Source organism: Triticum aestivum, chromosome 6A, assembly GCF_018294505.1.
Source record: "Triticum aestivum cultivar Chinese Spring chromosome 6A, IWGSC CS RefSeq v2.1, whole genome shotgun sequence".
NCBI classification, from domain to species: domain Eukaryota; kingdom Viridiplantae; phylum Streptophyta; class Magnoliopsida; order Poales; family Poaceae; genus Triticum; species Triticum aestivum.
Window position 1 is genome coordinate 389,589,300 of NC_057809.1, and position 13,967 is coordinate 389,603,266.

The following is a 13,967-nucleotide window of genomic DNA, read 5'->3' on the forward strand; positions in this document are numbered from 1 at the left end:
ACCAGACGCCAGGGTCCCTGGCGTCTGGCTGTGCACTTATGCAAACAGGAAAAAAGCTCTCTGGATAGGGACCCAGACGCCAGGGACCCTGGCGTCTGGGTGTGCACACTTGCAAAATGCTCTCTGGATCGGGCATCAGACAGATCAGACAGGTGTCTGTTTACGTGCGCGAGCAAAATGATCCAGACGCCAGGGACCCTGGCGTCTGGGTCCCTATCCAGAGAGCTTTTTCCTGTTTGCATAAGTGCACACCCAGACGCCAGGGTCCCTGGCGTCTGGATCGTTTTGCTCGCGCAAGTAAACAGACACCTGTCTGATCTGTCTGATGCCCGATCCAGAGAGCATTTTGCAAGTGTGCATAGCCAGACGCCAAAGACCCTGGTGTCTGGGTCCTTATCCTATCCAGAGAGCAAATATCGTGTGGATAAGATTCTTTGGGCCCACCTCTACCCCTCTCATCCATTCATCTCCACCCCACCTCTACCCCTGTCATTCCTTTCATCTCCACTCACTCTCACTCTCACCTCTAGCCCTCTCATCCACTCACTCTCATCCAGTACCATAACCCCCCTCAAATCTCTCACGAATCGGTCCGGTTTCACCGTTGGATCTTCAGGATTTCAAAACTAGAAGGTAAATCAACTACACCCCCACTTATTGGTTGGTTTCAGGATCTCCAGTATCATAGTTTTGTGTAAACCCTAGTTTGTTTGTTTTCCTCATGGTTTAATGTATCATAGGTTAGGTACTAAGAGATTTGTGTGTTGTAGATGGATAATGGTACTCAGTGGGTGCTTAGCCCTGTTGTTCATGTCCAAGGCTTTTCTCCATGTGTTGTGCAAGTTAGTGAAGTGGACCTCACTTTTGATTGGTTGAAGACTAAATTCATGTTGAAGCAAGGGTTGAAGGAAGAGGATTTTGTGTACTACGTTAGCAGGAAGCAGTCAGATGGCCCCGGAGAAAGAAAATTGGTTGAGATAACTGATGATGACAAGATTCAAGAAATGCTGCAAGAATGAAAATGGAAAAGGGTTATTGACTTGCATTGCTACAGGAAACCGAGTTATATGTGATGTTCATATCGTTTCAACTATCGTGGACCATCGTGGTCATGAACTACTTATGTCATTCGAGACTATTTGTGTAATTTGAGATTATGTGATGAACTTCTCATTCGATACTATTTGTGTAATTTGAGATTATGTGATAACTATGCTTGTCATTTGCTATTATGTGAACACTAATGTTTGTCATTCGATACTATAGGTGTTTGCTAGAACAAAATATCTATGTCATTCCATACTATAGGTGTTTGGGTGCTAGAACAAAATATGAACAAAATGAAAAAAGTACTACACCAGGTCCAGACGCCAAGGACCCTGGCGTCTGGGTGCCCTGTTTCTGCTGTCCAGGACTCTGCTTTTGCTTCCAGTCGACCCCCAGACGCCAGAGACTGTGGCGTCTGGTCCCCTGACTTGAAACCAGACGCCAAGGACCCTGGCGTCTGGGACCCTGTAGATTATTTTGAACTTGCTGTTTGACACAAGAAGATAGCACATATATATTCATATGATAGGTTCATACAACACAGAAGATAGCACATTTCACACAACTTTCACCATGACAAATGTAAGCAGACAAACGACAAGTTCATAGATTTTTCATCGAAAAATTCAAGCATACATAAGACACCAAGTGCATACATATGGTACCAAGTGCATACATAAGACACCAAATTCAAGACAACCTAAGAAGTTTTTAGCACGACACCAAGTTCATGCATACAAACGCCACCTAGTTCATGCACTTCCAAAAAAGAAGCTCACTTCCTCCTTCCTCTCTTCACAATGGTTGCAAGTGTAGGCTCCTCCTCTTCGCTAGCCTCCTCCTCCTCCTCGTTGTATGCCTCCTCCTCCGCCTCAATGTTGGCCTTATATCTTTGCATTCCTGTTGGGATAAGCTGATGAGGATACTCCGGACTATGGAATTGTGTATTCCATGTCTTCTTTCTACCTTTCTTGTCTGGTGTCTTAGCTATGGCTTTGCCTTTCCTAGAGCGAGCATTGCCTTATGTCGGTTGTGTAACCTGTGATGGTTGTGGAGCATCAACATCATACTCATGATCCTCTTGATGTGTTGCATCATACTCATGCTCCTCATCTTGTGTTGGCTCCTCTTAATGTGATGGCTCCTCTTCATGGACCTCCTCCTCCATGTCCTCATCGTTCTGGATATAACGTCGTCTATTAGCTCTGGCGCGGGTACCAGGTGCATACACGTCACTGGACTGAGCACCATGGCAAGAAAGCATTGCTGCCATCTTATGGAACCGCTTCTTGAACTTCTACAACAACACAAAATATGCTATGATATGAGATACAAATAAATAATCCGTGAAAAGAAACTTTTATAATATATTGATCACACCTCCATCGTGCTCCTAAGAGTCCTCTCAGATAATACACCACCAGGTGGATGACTCAGTGCAACATTGGCATCGTTGACGCACAGAAGCAACGATCTGCCCTGCAATTCATGAACAAACCAAACTTATGTATTTGAAAGAAGACAACATGATGCATGCAAGTTTGTTAGAATAGGTCAAACAGACTACCATTTCATCATGCATCGATGCATAGCCAACGTGAGCCCCTCTGGTGTCTCTCACAGCCGTGTTGAAGGTATGATAACCTTCTGCAGTCTCCGGGTCTTCAGACACCAACTCCGACCACTCCTCGTGAGTCCAACCAGGCTTTAGCTTTAACCGATAACGATCCGCATACCACACTTGATACTTCTGATATGCTGACTGATTGTGAGGTCGATTCTCTGATTGCACTAGTGTGTCTCTTTGATTCCAAAATTCTATCCATGCACGGTGTTTGTTTGCCCAATCCGATATATCCTGATTGTTCCTTCGATCGAACCTACAAATGATGCACGGAACAAAGCATTAGCAAACATTGACTTATTCAATACTCTACTACATACTCAAGGCATGCTTGCTCACCGATGCAGAGATAGCATTTCCTCCTTGCTCTCCTCAATTGGAATATCTTGTCTTCTTCCAAATTGTCTTGCCACACGGTCTACAAAGTGCCACTCGACTGCGAAGAAGCATATCATTGGGCACCTCGCCCGCCAAAGATGGCTATCACGCGTGCACATCTCATTAAGATCAAAGTCACGATCTTCCACATAAGGCAACCAATATACCTGCAAAACAAAGAGATACATTGTTAGCTACAAGTTTCATTCTTGACTAAATTTTATCTCATCGAACTTCTCAAAACCTGCTCAGCAGTCAAGGTGTCCAGCTCGTTCATATAGCACTTGTATCGCACATGCGAGCTTCCTGTGTAGACTGTCACTTGTTCCCAATAGTAAGCAAGCGTAGGGAGCCGATATGGATCATTATCATGCAACCCGTCATGATTACCCCGTGGGTTTGCCATGAGGGGGTTCTTGAATTCGGGTCGTCCAACCGGGATCCGCTCCCACATCCACACGGATAGGCTCCAAACAAACCCAGACAATGAGGATGTATCTCCCTTCCTCCGACACGCCAAGTCAAGCTGCAATCAAACAAACATGTTAGATATGGAGGCGCATGACAAATGCAAGATAAATGGTTGCAAATATCTCTTACCTGACGATACAAATATGCTAGTGCGGCCGAACCCCAGCTATACTGGGTATCCCAGTTATTGAGTAGTCCAAGAACATCCAGAGGGCTGAGTTCCCGGTTGCATCTGAGAAGACTACCTTGGTTAGTACATACCAAAGATAGGCCCCCGCGTACTGCTGCACAACCACGTCATTGGCATCCTGAGGGCATGGATTGGTGTTTCCTCTGACCATTTTTAGCCAAGAATGCCTCACTTTCGCGGTATCGGCCTTGCCTTCCTGAGGGCCCTCGGGCTGAACGCCAATTAAATCGGCAGTCCGTTCTCGCCAATTACCCACGCTGACACGACCGGTAACAGCTTGTCCGTTGATAGGAAGGCCGCTTATCATAGCCATGTCCTGTAGGGTCATCGTCATCTCCCCACACGGAAGGTGGAACGAGTGAGTCTCCGGCCTCCAACGATCCACAAGTGCGGTCAGCGCCGCGTGGTTCACCGGCGGAGCGCGTCGCTTAAACTGCAACACGAATGGGATAAGACCCAATCTCCGAATGTAAGCCTCATACCGCGGGTCGTAATCAAAGTCATCAGCGGAATGACCCCTCATGCGCATAGCAACTACTTGCTGCAAATAAAGTGATGTTTTAATAATCAATACAAGAACACAAATGAGAAACAACGAAAATTGACCCAGTCTTGCTTCTTACCTGTCCATTCTCAATGGCACGAGCACGATGCTCCTTATCCCACTCATCGATTAATCTGTCATACCAAGGACCATCACCATCCGCCATCCTACAAAACAAATCACAAACATCTATGAATACATGAACAATATCAAACAATTTCCTTCTCCAAGTTTATGCCATATGAAAACACCATTCTTCTCAAACATAACCACATCATTTCTTTCTTCTACATATGCACACATATCATCTAGAGTACCAAATTTCACCATCAAATAAATTTCATAATCATCATCCGCCATTCTATTGAACAAATCGTGTCACACACAATAATCAAATTTCATCATCTCTTTTGCATAAAAAAATTTGCCATCTATATATTCAACTATATTGTCATACCACTTCACATTTTTATCTTCTTCATATGCACACATAATTATTCTCAAACATACCAACATCATCTCAATTAAATAAATTTGTCAAATAATATGGTGTCACATATGCAAATACATATCATCTAGAGTACCAAATTTCACCATATCTTTTGCAAATATAGTATGCCAACAATAGGATTATCTACACATACACACATCATCTATCAAACCAAATATAGTATGCCAAAGTCTATTTTACATACACAAATCATATATTCATCACCCCTCTTAATTCAAAAAAAAATCCTATGGACAACATATACACAAAACAGAATTGATTTTACCTACATGTTCAACTACACATCATCTACTGCCTACCTAATCATCTATCAACTACAAAAAATTTCCTAAAAAAAAGAAACCATCTACTCATCTAACATCACCTAGTGTTGAATAATGCATCCAACCAAAGAGGGGAAAACAAAAACAAATTGGAGGGAATGGGGGAGAATACCTCAAAGAAGCTTGGGGGGGTCAGATCTGTGAGTTTGAGGGGTTGATGGAGTAGATCAAGGGGGGTGGTGGTGGGAGGGAGAGAAGGGGCGACGAACTGCCCCCTGTTCGTCGAACCAGACGCCAGAGAAGATGAGATTGGGATGGGTGGGCTGGCCCCGCGGCGTTATCCACTTACCGGGCCCAGACGCCACGGCCTCTGGCGTCTGGCCCCTTTGTCATGTCAGCAGGTCAACGGGCACGCGGGCAGTGCGGACCAGGGGCCAGACGCCAGGGTACCAGTCTGCTTCGTAACCCAGACGCCATGGACCTTGGCGTCACCGAAAAAGGTCAGAAACGAATTTTTTTTTAGAACGAGGTCAAATCGGGATTTTCTTTGCACAATGGGTCAGAACAGTAATTTTGTCCTCTATGCCGGATGAGTCGAGTGTGCGCAGAGTCCCAAGAACCGTGAAACCTCTCCTCGAGGCGCAGAAGGGCAGAAGACCAGCAGTCACGGATGGTCTTCCCTCCGCTGCCAATTCGAGCTTCGCTTTAAACCCTTCCCTCACTAACAGGCGGGCCCCGCATCCACCCACCGGTGGAGTGGAACCCCATCCCTCCCGTTGTGGGGACTCGTATTTTGCGCTTCGGGGCAAACTGCTGGAGCAGTGGAGTCCGCAGCCGCAGCAGCAAATACGAGGCGTCGCGCTCTTAATACCCAGCCAAAAGAATAAAAGGAAAAAAAATCGAGCTCTTCACTTTTTCACCCTGATCATCCTGGCTTTGGCAGAAAGGCGCATTTTACTGGCGAGGCCTAGGAGAGCGCGATAGTTGCCAGAGACCCCCTGATGCTTTCTTGATTTGGCGGGGGACTCAGCTGGCCCGGAGCCGGAGGTGAGGGTTTTTGATTTGTTCGTTTGGGCGTTTCATTCATGGGGTGGGTCAATCGTGGGGGTTTCTTTGATCCTCGAGTTCCTGGAGCCAAAACAAGGACTAGTAGTACTAGTTCTCCTGGTCCTGGGAGAGATTTCTTGTGGATTTTCGGTCTAGTGTTGGGTTTTTTATTGGATGTGTTCGAGGAGCAGGGCAAGTAATCAGAAACCGCACCCTTCACATTCTCATCTGCTCCGTCTCTGTTTCTGTCTCGCACCCAGAGTGGCGCGGCGCGGCGCTCCGTCCGGCAAATGCCCCAGTCCTTAACAGGTGAGGCCTCCACCTATTTCTCCCGACCTGGAAGAGCAGCCCTTCTTTTTCGCGGCGAGGGCGTGGGGTTCGCCTTCGCCGCCGGCAGAGAGAGAGAGAGAGAGAGAGAGAGAGAGAGAGAGAGTTCTGCTCCATGAATCCAATCGTCGGGTGGGGGAAGGGCACATCGGTCATTTTAAATCTGTGTTTAGAGAGGGGGATTAATCTCTCTAAGTCAAATGTCAAACATTTTCAAACGGGCACAAGGGGCAATTGCAAAGTACTTTAGTCCTTTTGTTTTGTTAGTTTTTTTTTTGCAAAGTACTAGTACTTCTGTTAGTATCGGAAAAAAAGTACACTTTTTTTGTTTCTTTGAGGTTCAAGAGATGATTAAGTGGCTTTTTGTGCTGTCAATTGTTTGGGCAGGAGAAGGGAGAGGATGAGTAGTGGCGAGCTGGCGCACCAGAACCGGCCCAGGAGCCGTGACACGGAGATGGAATGCGAGGAGGAGGATGAGACATGCAAAATGCTCAGCGAGGAGGAGGAGGAGGAGGTGGAGATGTGGGACAAGAAGGTGCAGAACCGGAAGGCATTCACTGGAAGCCTGGAGAAGGGGAGGAGAATGGAAGAGCCCATCGAACTGAGCGACGACGCCGATGACAATGAGACGATAATGGAAATGTCGAAGAAGGCGGGCAAACACAAGGAGAAGAGGAGGAGGCACAATGACGATGGTGACCATAAGAAGAAGAAGAAATCTGTGAGCAGCCATGGTGGTGACAAGAACACACATAGTGCCGATCGTGACAAGGATAAGAGGAGGGACATGCTGCTCTCGCCCAACAAGAACAAGGACCCTTTCCATTCCAAGGAGAAGAGCAGGACAATGCCGAGCAGCCACGGCGGTGATGGGAAGATGCATCCTGGTGATCACCACAACGATAACAAAAGCAGTACGATGTGGAGGTCTGAGTATGACAAGTACAAGGGGATTCCAAAAAAGGAAATGAAGAAGGATAAGAAACCGTGGCCCGTGCATAACGGTGGCAGCAGGGAGGAGGAGAAGAAGAAGACAGTGCTCGTTCTATCCAAGGAGGGCAAAATGCCTGTGCTAGACAACAGCAGCAACAAGGGAAACAAGTGGAAGAAGACGCCAATGTTGTATGATAAGGTGAAGAAGCCGCGGACCAGTGACAAGGATGACAAGGCAGGCAGTTATGACAGAAAGAAGACAACACCGGGCTATAACGCAGGGCACAAGGTGCAAAGCGGTCACGGAGAGAAGAAAAAAGTAAAATTTGCATTCTTCAAGGTTGCAGGCGAACATTTCGAGGAATTCCTGGTATGCATAATGTCATCAGTTTTGCTCTTCATGTGTTTTCATTATGCTATCATGACTTTGTGTTGAGGTGCATTTGCTCTTGCTCATATTAGTACTGACCTTTTTTACCCTCTTTTATATCCCTTCACTTCTTTGTGTGTACCGTGATGACGGTGTTTAATCGGTGTGCACGCTGATGTGCAGTTGATACCACCAAAGCCGGCAGGGGCATCCAAAATGGTGGGCTTGACTAATCAGCTTGTATGTCTTGAAGACTCAGAGGGGAAGTCTTCAATGGTCAGGCTATCAGTGGTAGATGGTTCCCTAGCTTTTTATCAGGGGTGGAGCAATTTTGTTTCAGACCATTCCATTAAGTGGGCTGAAATCATCCTGTTTGAGTACACTGGCTGCTCAAAGTTTTCTGTGCGGGTCTTTGGTGCGGATTCTTGGGAGAGAGTATCTTTCACTGTTGAAACGCGAGGTGAAGAGAAGAAACAGAAAGAGAGTTATGCACCTGATGATTTGGCCCCATGTCGGTGCTCTAGAGACATAAATGGTCATCACTATGTTTCTGGTGAATATACTAGGAGCAACAGGCCTAAAACAAAGTCTGATGGATATACGGATAACGCTGAGGTTTCTCCTGGTAATTTAGTTGCTAAATCTGCGAATGCAGTTCCAGGGACACGTCGTATGTCTGCCAATTCAATAGAAGATCCTAACGGAGTAGTAGGCGGGATCGTAGGTGGATCCTCAATGGCTCCAGATAACAAGGATGGACATTTGGCGAATGGGAAGCACACAGGAAATGCTATTTTTCCATCATATATAAAAGCTACTACAAGGAGCCCTGAAACAGTTGTAATTGCCGACGAAGCTCCTTTAGCACAAGAAAATAAGGACACAGTGGCTCTTGATAACAAGGAAGCAAATCTGACCATTGGAGAGTGCAAAACGAAGTGCAATGCTTCAATAACTTGCAACAATGAAAAAGCAACTAGGCTTGATTTAGTCCCAGTTACTATTGATGCAGCTCCATTGTCACAAGAAAATGGTGATGCAGTCGAGCTAATGACATTTGCTGGTCACATAGAAGATGCAGTCATGATGAAGGAATCTACTTCGGCAAAATGTGCAGAAATACACGGTTCAGACGAAGATTTAAGGAGGAAACAAGAAGGAAATACAGTTCGATTAGAATGCACTGCTGCTGCGGACAAATTTCCTAGCAATAACAAGATGGACACCAATGGAAATGCTTGCAGCAAATATGAATATCCAGGAGGTTCCCAGTGCTTGGGGAAATGGAAGGAGGCTACTGTGAGTGGTCGAGAGTCTCTTGATGGCACTGAACTGATTAGACCTGAAAAAAGACTGAAAACTGAGGAGAAATTGGTTGGTGCAATGGGAGTAAACCCTGTTGAACGCGGGTATGATGGCACTCACTCCTGTGTGCCTAGCCAAATATCAGAGTCTGGGCTTACTAGGACGAAGATTGAACATTCTGTCAATGGAAAAGGTGAAAGGATGCCTTACCATAATTTTCTAGGGCTGCTGCAACTACTTATTACTTTCTTTAATAGGGAATTAAGTTCACATTTTATAGCATATATACATTTTTGTTTGTAGGCGCTACTGGTAAACCTGAAACAAAAATAGAGCAAGTGGGACCCGTGGAAAGCATTGGATGCAGACAGGAAAGGAACAATATTTCCATGAGTGCCAACCGTGCAGTTGCACATCAGACAGGTGAACTGATTCTATCTGGTTTTTCAGTGTAGAATCAGAGAGGTTTGCCAACTAGGCAAGGCATTTCTTATTTAACACTGAGATTTTCCCATGCAGAACATCATTTCTTCCGACAGGAGGATGCGAAGTCTAGCAATCCTGCGCCCCCGGTGCCTTTGCTGCCTGTCAAGGTTGAAGTTTCGGAGTTAGATGATCATCGTCCCGTATTGAAGGCCAGTTTACAGTTCGTCGTCCCTTCTACCACTCAGACAAGGCTTGTGAGTTGTTTAGACACCATAAATAGTCTTCTTTTGCAGTTTCACCATTACTACTGTTTTACTACTACTTTCATGTCTGTATGCTTTAGTATATTGTGGTATAAGACATCCATCCACCATACTATACCTAGCTATCTTAGTGCTTTCGAAGGTTCTTATAGAACATATGGTAAGATCGCTGTATCACTTGATGTTGTTCAAAGCTAAAGTTGTAAGCGTGCGTACAAAGCTTGTGAGATTGTTGATGAAGATGGAAAATCCATTAAGCTGTGCCGTGTAACCACCACATCAGATCTTATTTCTCCAAATGTTGTTATGAGTACATCTTCATCCTCGTGTAGTTGTGTGTTGAGGTTTATCAGGTATTTATGGTTTCAGTCTTGGCACCATTTAGCTGCCCCTCAGCAACCATTTACTATCTATCAACTTGTTGTATCTTCATTTTAGGAGTTACCCGATCCACTCTCCAATGCTGTTGGGCGCAAAGGGAGGCTGGACCGGAACATTGTAATGCTGAAGGATCCTATGAAGAGATTATGGCCGGTGTTCTACCATGAGACCTCCTTATTCGTGGGCTTTACCGGTGGCTGGAAATCTTTCGTCGCAGCAAACAAGCTTGAGGCGGGGGATCTCTGCGTGCTTCTGATGGACCTGGATGAAGATGAGCTAGTGTACGATGTTGAGATCACCAGGAAATGAGGCCATTGCTCTTTGGTAAAGCTTTAATCCTAACGCTTTCAGATTTTTTTTATTGTCGGGCAACATTTATTTTGGCTAACACCTGTTATAGTCTCCCCTGATGCTGTAGAGGCAGTGATCATCAGCATCAAGGAACATGTTTCTGTTCTGTGTGGCTGGAAAACTTTTGACGAGGATGTGGTCTACATCTTTGTGTGTATATAGTGCGCGACCCTGGAAGACGCTGCTGCTCGGTGTATTTTGTAAGACTGACAAACATCCTGGAAATGTGAAACTCAAGCAAGGGGCATGTTATTTTGGAGGAGTGAAGCAGGAAAGCTGTATGTGGCCTTGTTGCATCAGGTGTTGGAAACGGAGGATGTGTAACCTATCTCAAGTTGGTCGTTTCGCTTTTGCTCTTTTGTTTCTTGATTGGATCCCGTGGTTTGAAACCTTGGATCGGTTTATGTAGAAGGAGCCATGACCATGTGTTTTGGCCCATCAGTGAGTGATGTAGTGACAGGTAGTCGCGGCCCAGATGGCAAGCCTCGTCAGACAGAAAGGGTGCTTGTAGCAGATTTCTGTAGTCGCCTGAATTTCCGTAGGATTGGTTGGTTGCCATCAGATTGTGATCTCAGAAGTAGGGCATGCGGAATGCCCAGGTCCCTCCCTCCGTGGTGGCCGCGGCGTCACCCTCCATCTGCCCAGATTGAATGCGTCTTAATGGCTTAGCGCTTAATGCTTGGGGGATGAGACGGGACCGCGGCGTGCCGTGCTGTGCCGGGGGAATCATTTTCAAGCTTCATTCAGGCTTGAGGAGGAGTTGGCAGAGGTTGGCGGTCTTCCTCGCGAACACCTTCTTAATTTCAGGTCATCAAACCCCCCAACGCCCCCGACCCTCAGGCCGCTTGCCATCGCATTCACAGGGAGGGATATGACACATGTTCTCCAACGCTACGTTCCGTGGAAACGCCTCCGACGGGCTGCATTTTCCTCTTCTTCTTTTCTTCTTCATGTATAGTACGTACTATATACTTAGGGACCAACGGTTTGGACGCAACAGGTTGCGTGTTTCGTGGCATAGCACACAAGCGATACACGATGTTGGATAAGACTTCCTCTTTTGTGACTGTGAGTAGAGAAAGAAAGAAGTGACATGTCTGCCGTCGACGCAACCATACCAAACATGCATGTGTGCTTGCTAATCCTGTTTCCTGTGTGTGCAAAGAGTGTGGCCCATCAAGCGTGCGTGCGTGCGTGGCTCTTCTTCAATCCTGGCTAGATTTCGTCGTCACCGACCGTGTGCATGCCATGTTTTATGCGTCACATGCAAAGGCTGCCGTCTAGCTTATAACCTTGACTTTGACTTCCATTTCGATCCATCAAGTCGAGAAAGTACCACGTGATACCAACCTCATATGCTCCCGATTCTAGAAGTTAAAATTTAAATGTCCCCCAAAAATGCTGATATTTGCTTTGTGAGTGTTCACAAGACATGTGTCTACAACACTGGAAAAAAATAATCCAAACTCAAGATACACATTGAGAAACAAAGATGACAAATCCTTCATGAATAAAGTAAAAGACACAAGAGTAAAATAGATAACCCCTACTCCCAAGGATTTTTAAGGCGTCTGTTCGGATGACCGCCATACGGCACTAGTCCCCGGCAATAAAAGCCCGACGATGATGCGTCCCCATCACCAAATCCCTAGCCGCCGCCACCCCCTCCTCACCGCCTTCTCCCCTCCCATCTCCTTCACTCTCAACGACAATGTCGTCGTGCAATTGCGGGGCAAACTCTGCCCATGATGCACTAGCCGCGGCAACCGGCGCATCCTCCTCCCATGGCGGCGGGCGCGACAAAGATGGGAGGCTCCCATGGAGGCGGGCATGAGGGGTGGATCTGCTGCCTCGGGTGCCATTCTACCCCTCAACGAGGTCGTCCTCATCAACACTGCCCCACTTGACATTGAGGAGCCGAGGCCAGAGCCCGAGGACCCATTCGCGGTCATGATGCGACTATCCGAGCTCGAAGCGTATGCATGCCGTTGCGAGGAGCGCACACTCAATTTCGGCTCCGCTCGGTTCGACGAGGAGGAGGCGACGTAGCTCGCGATTGTCACTCCAAGCTCCGACCCCTAACCTACCTCAATTCAAACGAGGACGGGGAGGAGGATGACTAGACGATGTCGGTGACATAATAGTCTAGGTAGCAGTAGCAATGTTGAATAGCGACATTGTATATTTTAAAAAAAAGTCGTTTAACCGACATTTTAAGTTAAAAAAATGTAATGTGGTATATTTTGACCACAAATATATGTTGCTAACTAATTTAGTTGATTATGTTGTTGATACATGTGTTTGGTCAGATTATATTGAGCTTAAATTGCCCTTCGATTTTGAAGGTACTCCCTCTGTTTTTATTTAGTCTGCATATTAGGTTTGACCGAAGTCAAACTTTACAAAGTTTGACCAAGTTTATAGAAAAATATATGAACATTTACCATAACAAATCTATATGATGTGAAAGTACATTCAATAATGAATCTAGTGGTATTGATTTTTTTATTGTATATATTAATATTTTTGTTTATAAACTTAGTCAAAACTTACAAAGCTTGACTTTGACCAAAGCTAATATATGGACTAAATGAAAATGGAGGGAGTAATAACAATAGCCCTTTAGCGACTTTGTGCTTGCGCACATTTTCGACAACCTCCAAACTCATATGAAGCACGCAGCATGTCAGATGAAGATCGATGGTATGACAACTCTGCCAGAGTTACTCTAAGGCACGTTAGCACTAGACATTTACCCAAGTCCATCTCAGCAAGATGCTTTGTGGGCTTTATCTTTTTCACCGCAGATGTGTGCAGCAACATCAACTTCTCTCTAAGAAAAAATTGTATAGGTCAATCCAAGAGAAAATAATATATTAGCCAAAAGAACATTGTTGCGCGGGAGGTCTACACTTTTAGAAGCATGCATGCAGACTGAGCGTCTGGAATTAGATTGGATAGGTTGATGGAAACTTTAGGAGTTGTGGAACTTAGATGGTTATATTCCTTATGGTGTAAGTTGCTCATCTGGATTTAAGTCCTAAACTTTGCAAGGATGTTCGAACTGTCCTGAATTTATATCAGAATTTAACCACTTTATTTTTCATTAATAAGCGACGTGTCAAACAATGAGGTGTTTGTTAGACTTCATCAATCTTAAGATGTTTGTTAGACTTCATCAATCTTAAGATGTACATGTCATTTCAGTCTTTCGGAGTCAGAGATACTCATAGGGACAACGGTGTGCGCGTGTGCTTTTCATATGGATGAGTGTATGTAATGTATTAATAACCCTCACGTATATGGGATCAATTGTAGCATTTCTCGATAAATAAGAGTGTTGAACCCAATGAGGAGATAACGGTAAAATTAATATTACCTTCAAGTTCTATCGACCACCGATACAACTCTACGCACACTTAACGTTCGCTTTACCTAGAACAGGAATACTAGAAGTTCTTTGTAGTTATAAAGGGATAGGTTTAAGATAATAAAGACTGTGAAAATAAATGTTAGGTGATGTTCTAATTAAAGTA

General features: G+C 45.3%; 2 protein-coding genes across 2 annotated transcripts; one reads left to right on the forward strand and one right to left on the reverse strand.

The window, feature by feature from the left end:
* Positions 1-2,176: 2,176 nt before the first annotated feature.
* Positions 2,177-4,128, reverse strand: LOC123129613 (serine/threonine-protein phosphatase 7 long form homolog). Its single transcript, XM_044549708.1, has 6 exons — positions 3,650-4,128; positions 3,294-3,575; positions 3,011-3,216; positions 2,645-2,927; positions 2,428-2,526; positions 2,177-2,344 (listed from the first exon to the last, which is right to left on the reverse strand). Exons 2-6 carry the CDS (start codon positions 3,501-3,503, stop codon positions 2,177-2,179), a joined length of 966 nt encoding a protein of 321 aa, XP_044405643.1. The 5' UTR covers positions 3,504-3,575; positions 3,650-4,128.
* Positions 4,129-5,342: 1,214 nt separating this feature from the next.
* Positions 5,343-10,869, forward strand: LOC123129614 (B3 domain-containing protein Os02g0598200). Its single transcript, XM_044549710.1, has 8 exons — positions 5,343-5,474; positions 6,188-6,384; positions 6,790-7,705; positions 7,889-9,203; positions 9,314-9,433; positions 9,530-9,690; positions 10,138-10,404; positions 10,481-10,869. The coding sequence occupies exons 1-7, from the start codon at positions 5,343-5,345 to the stop codon at positions 10,387-10,389; spliced, it is 3,093 nt and encodes a 1,030-aa protein (XP_044405645.1). The 3' UTR covers positions 10,390-10,404; positions 10,481-10,869.
* Positions 10,870-13,967: the final 3,098 nt, after the last annotated feature.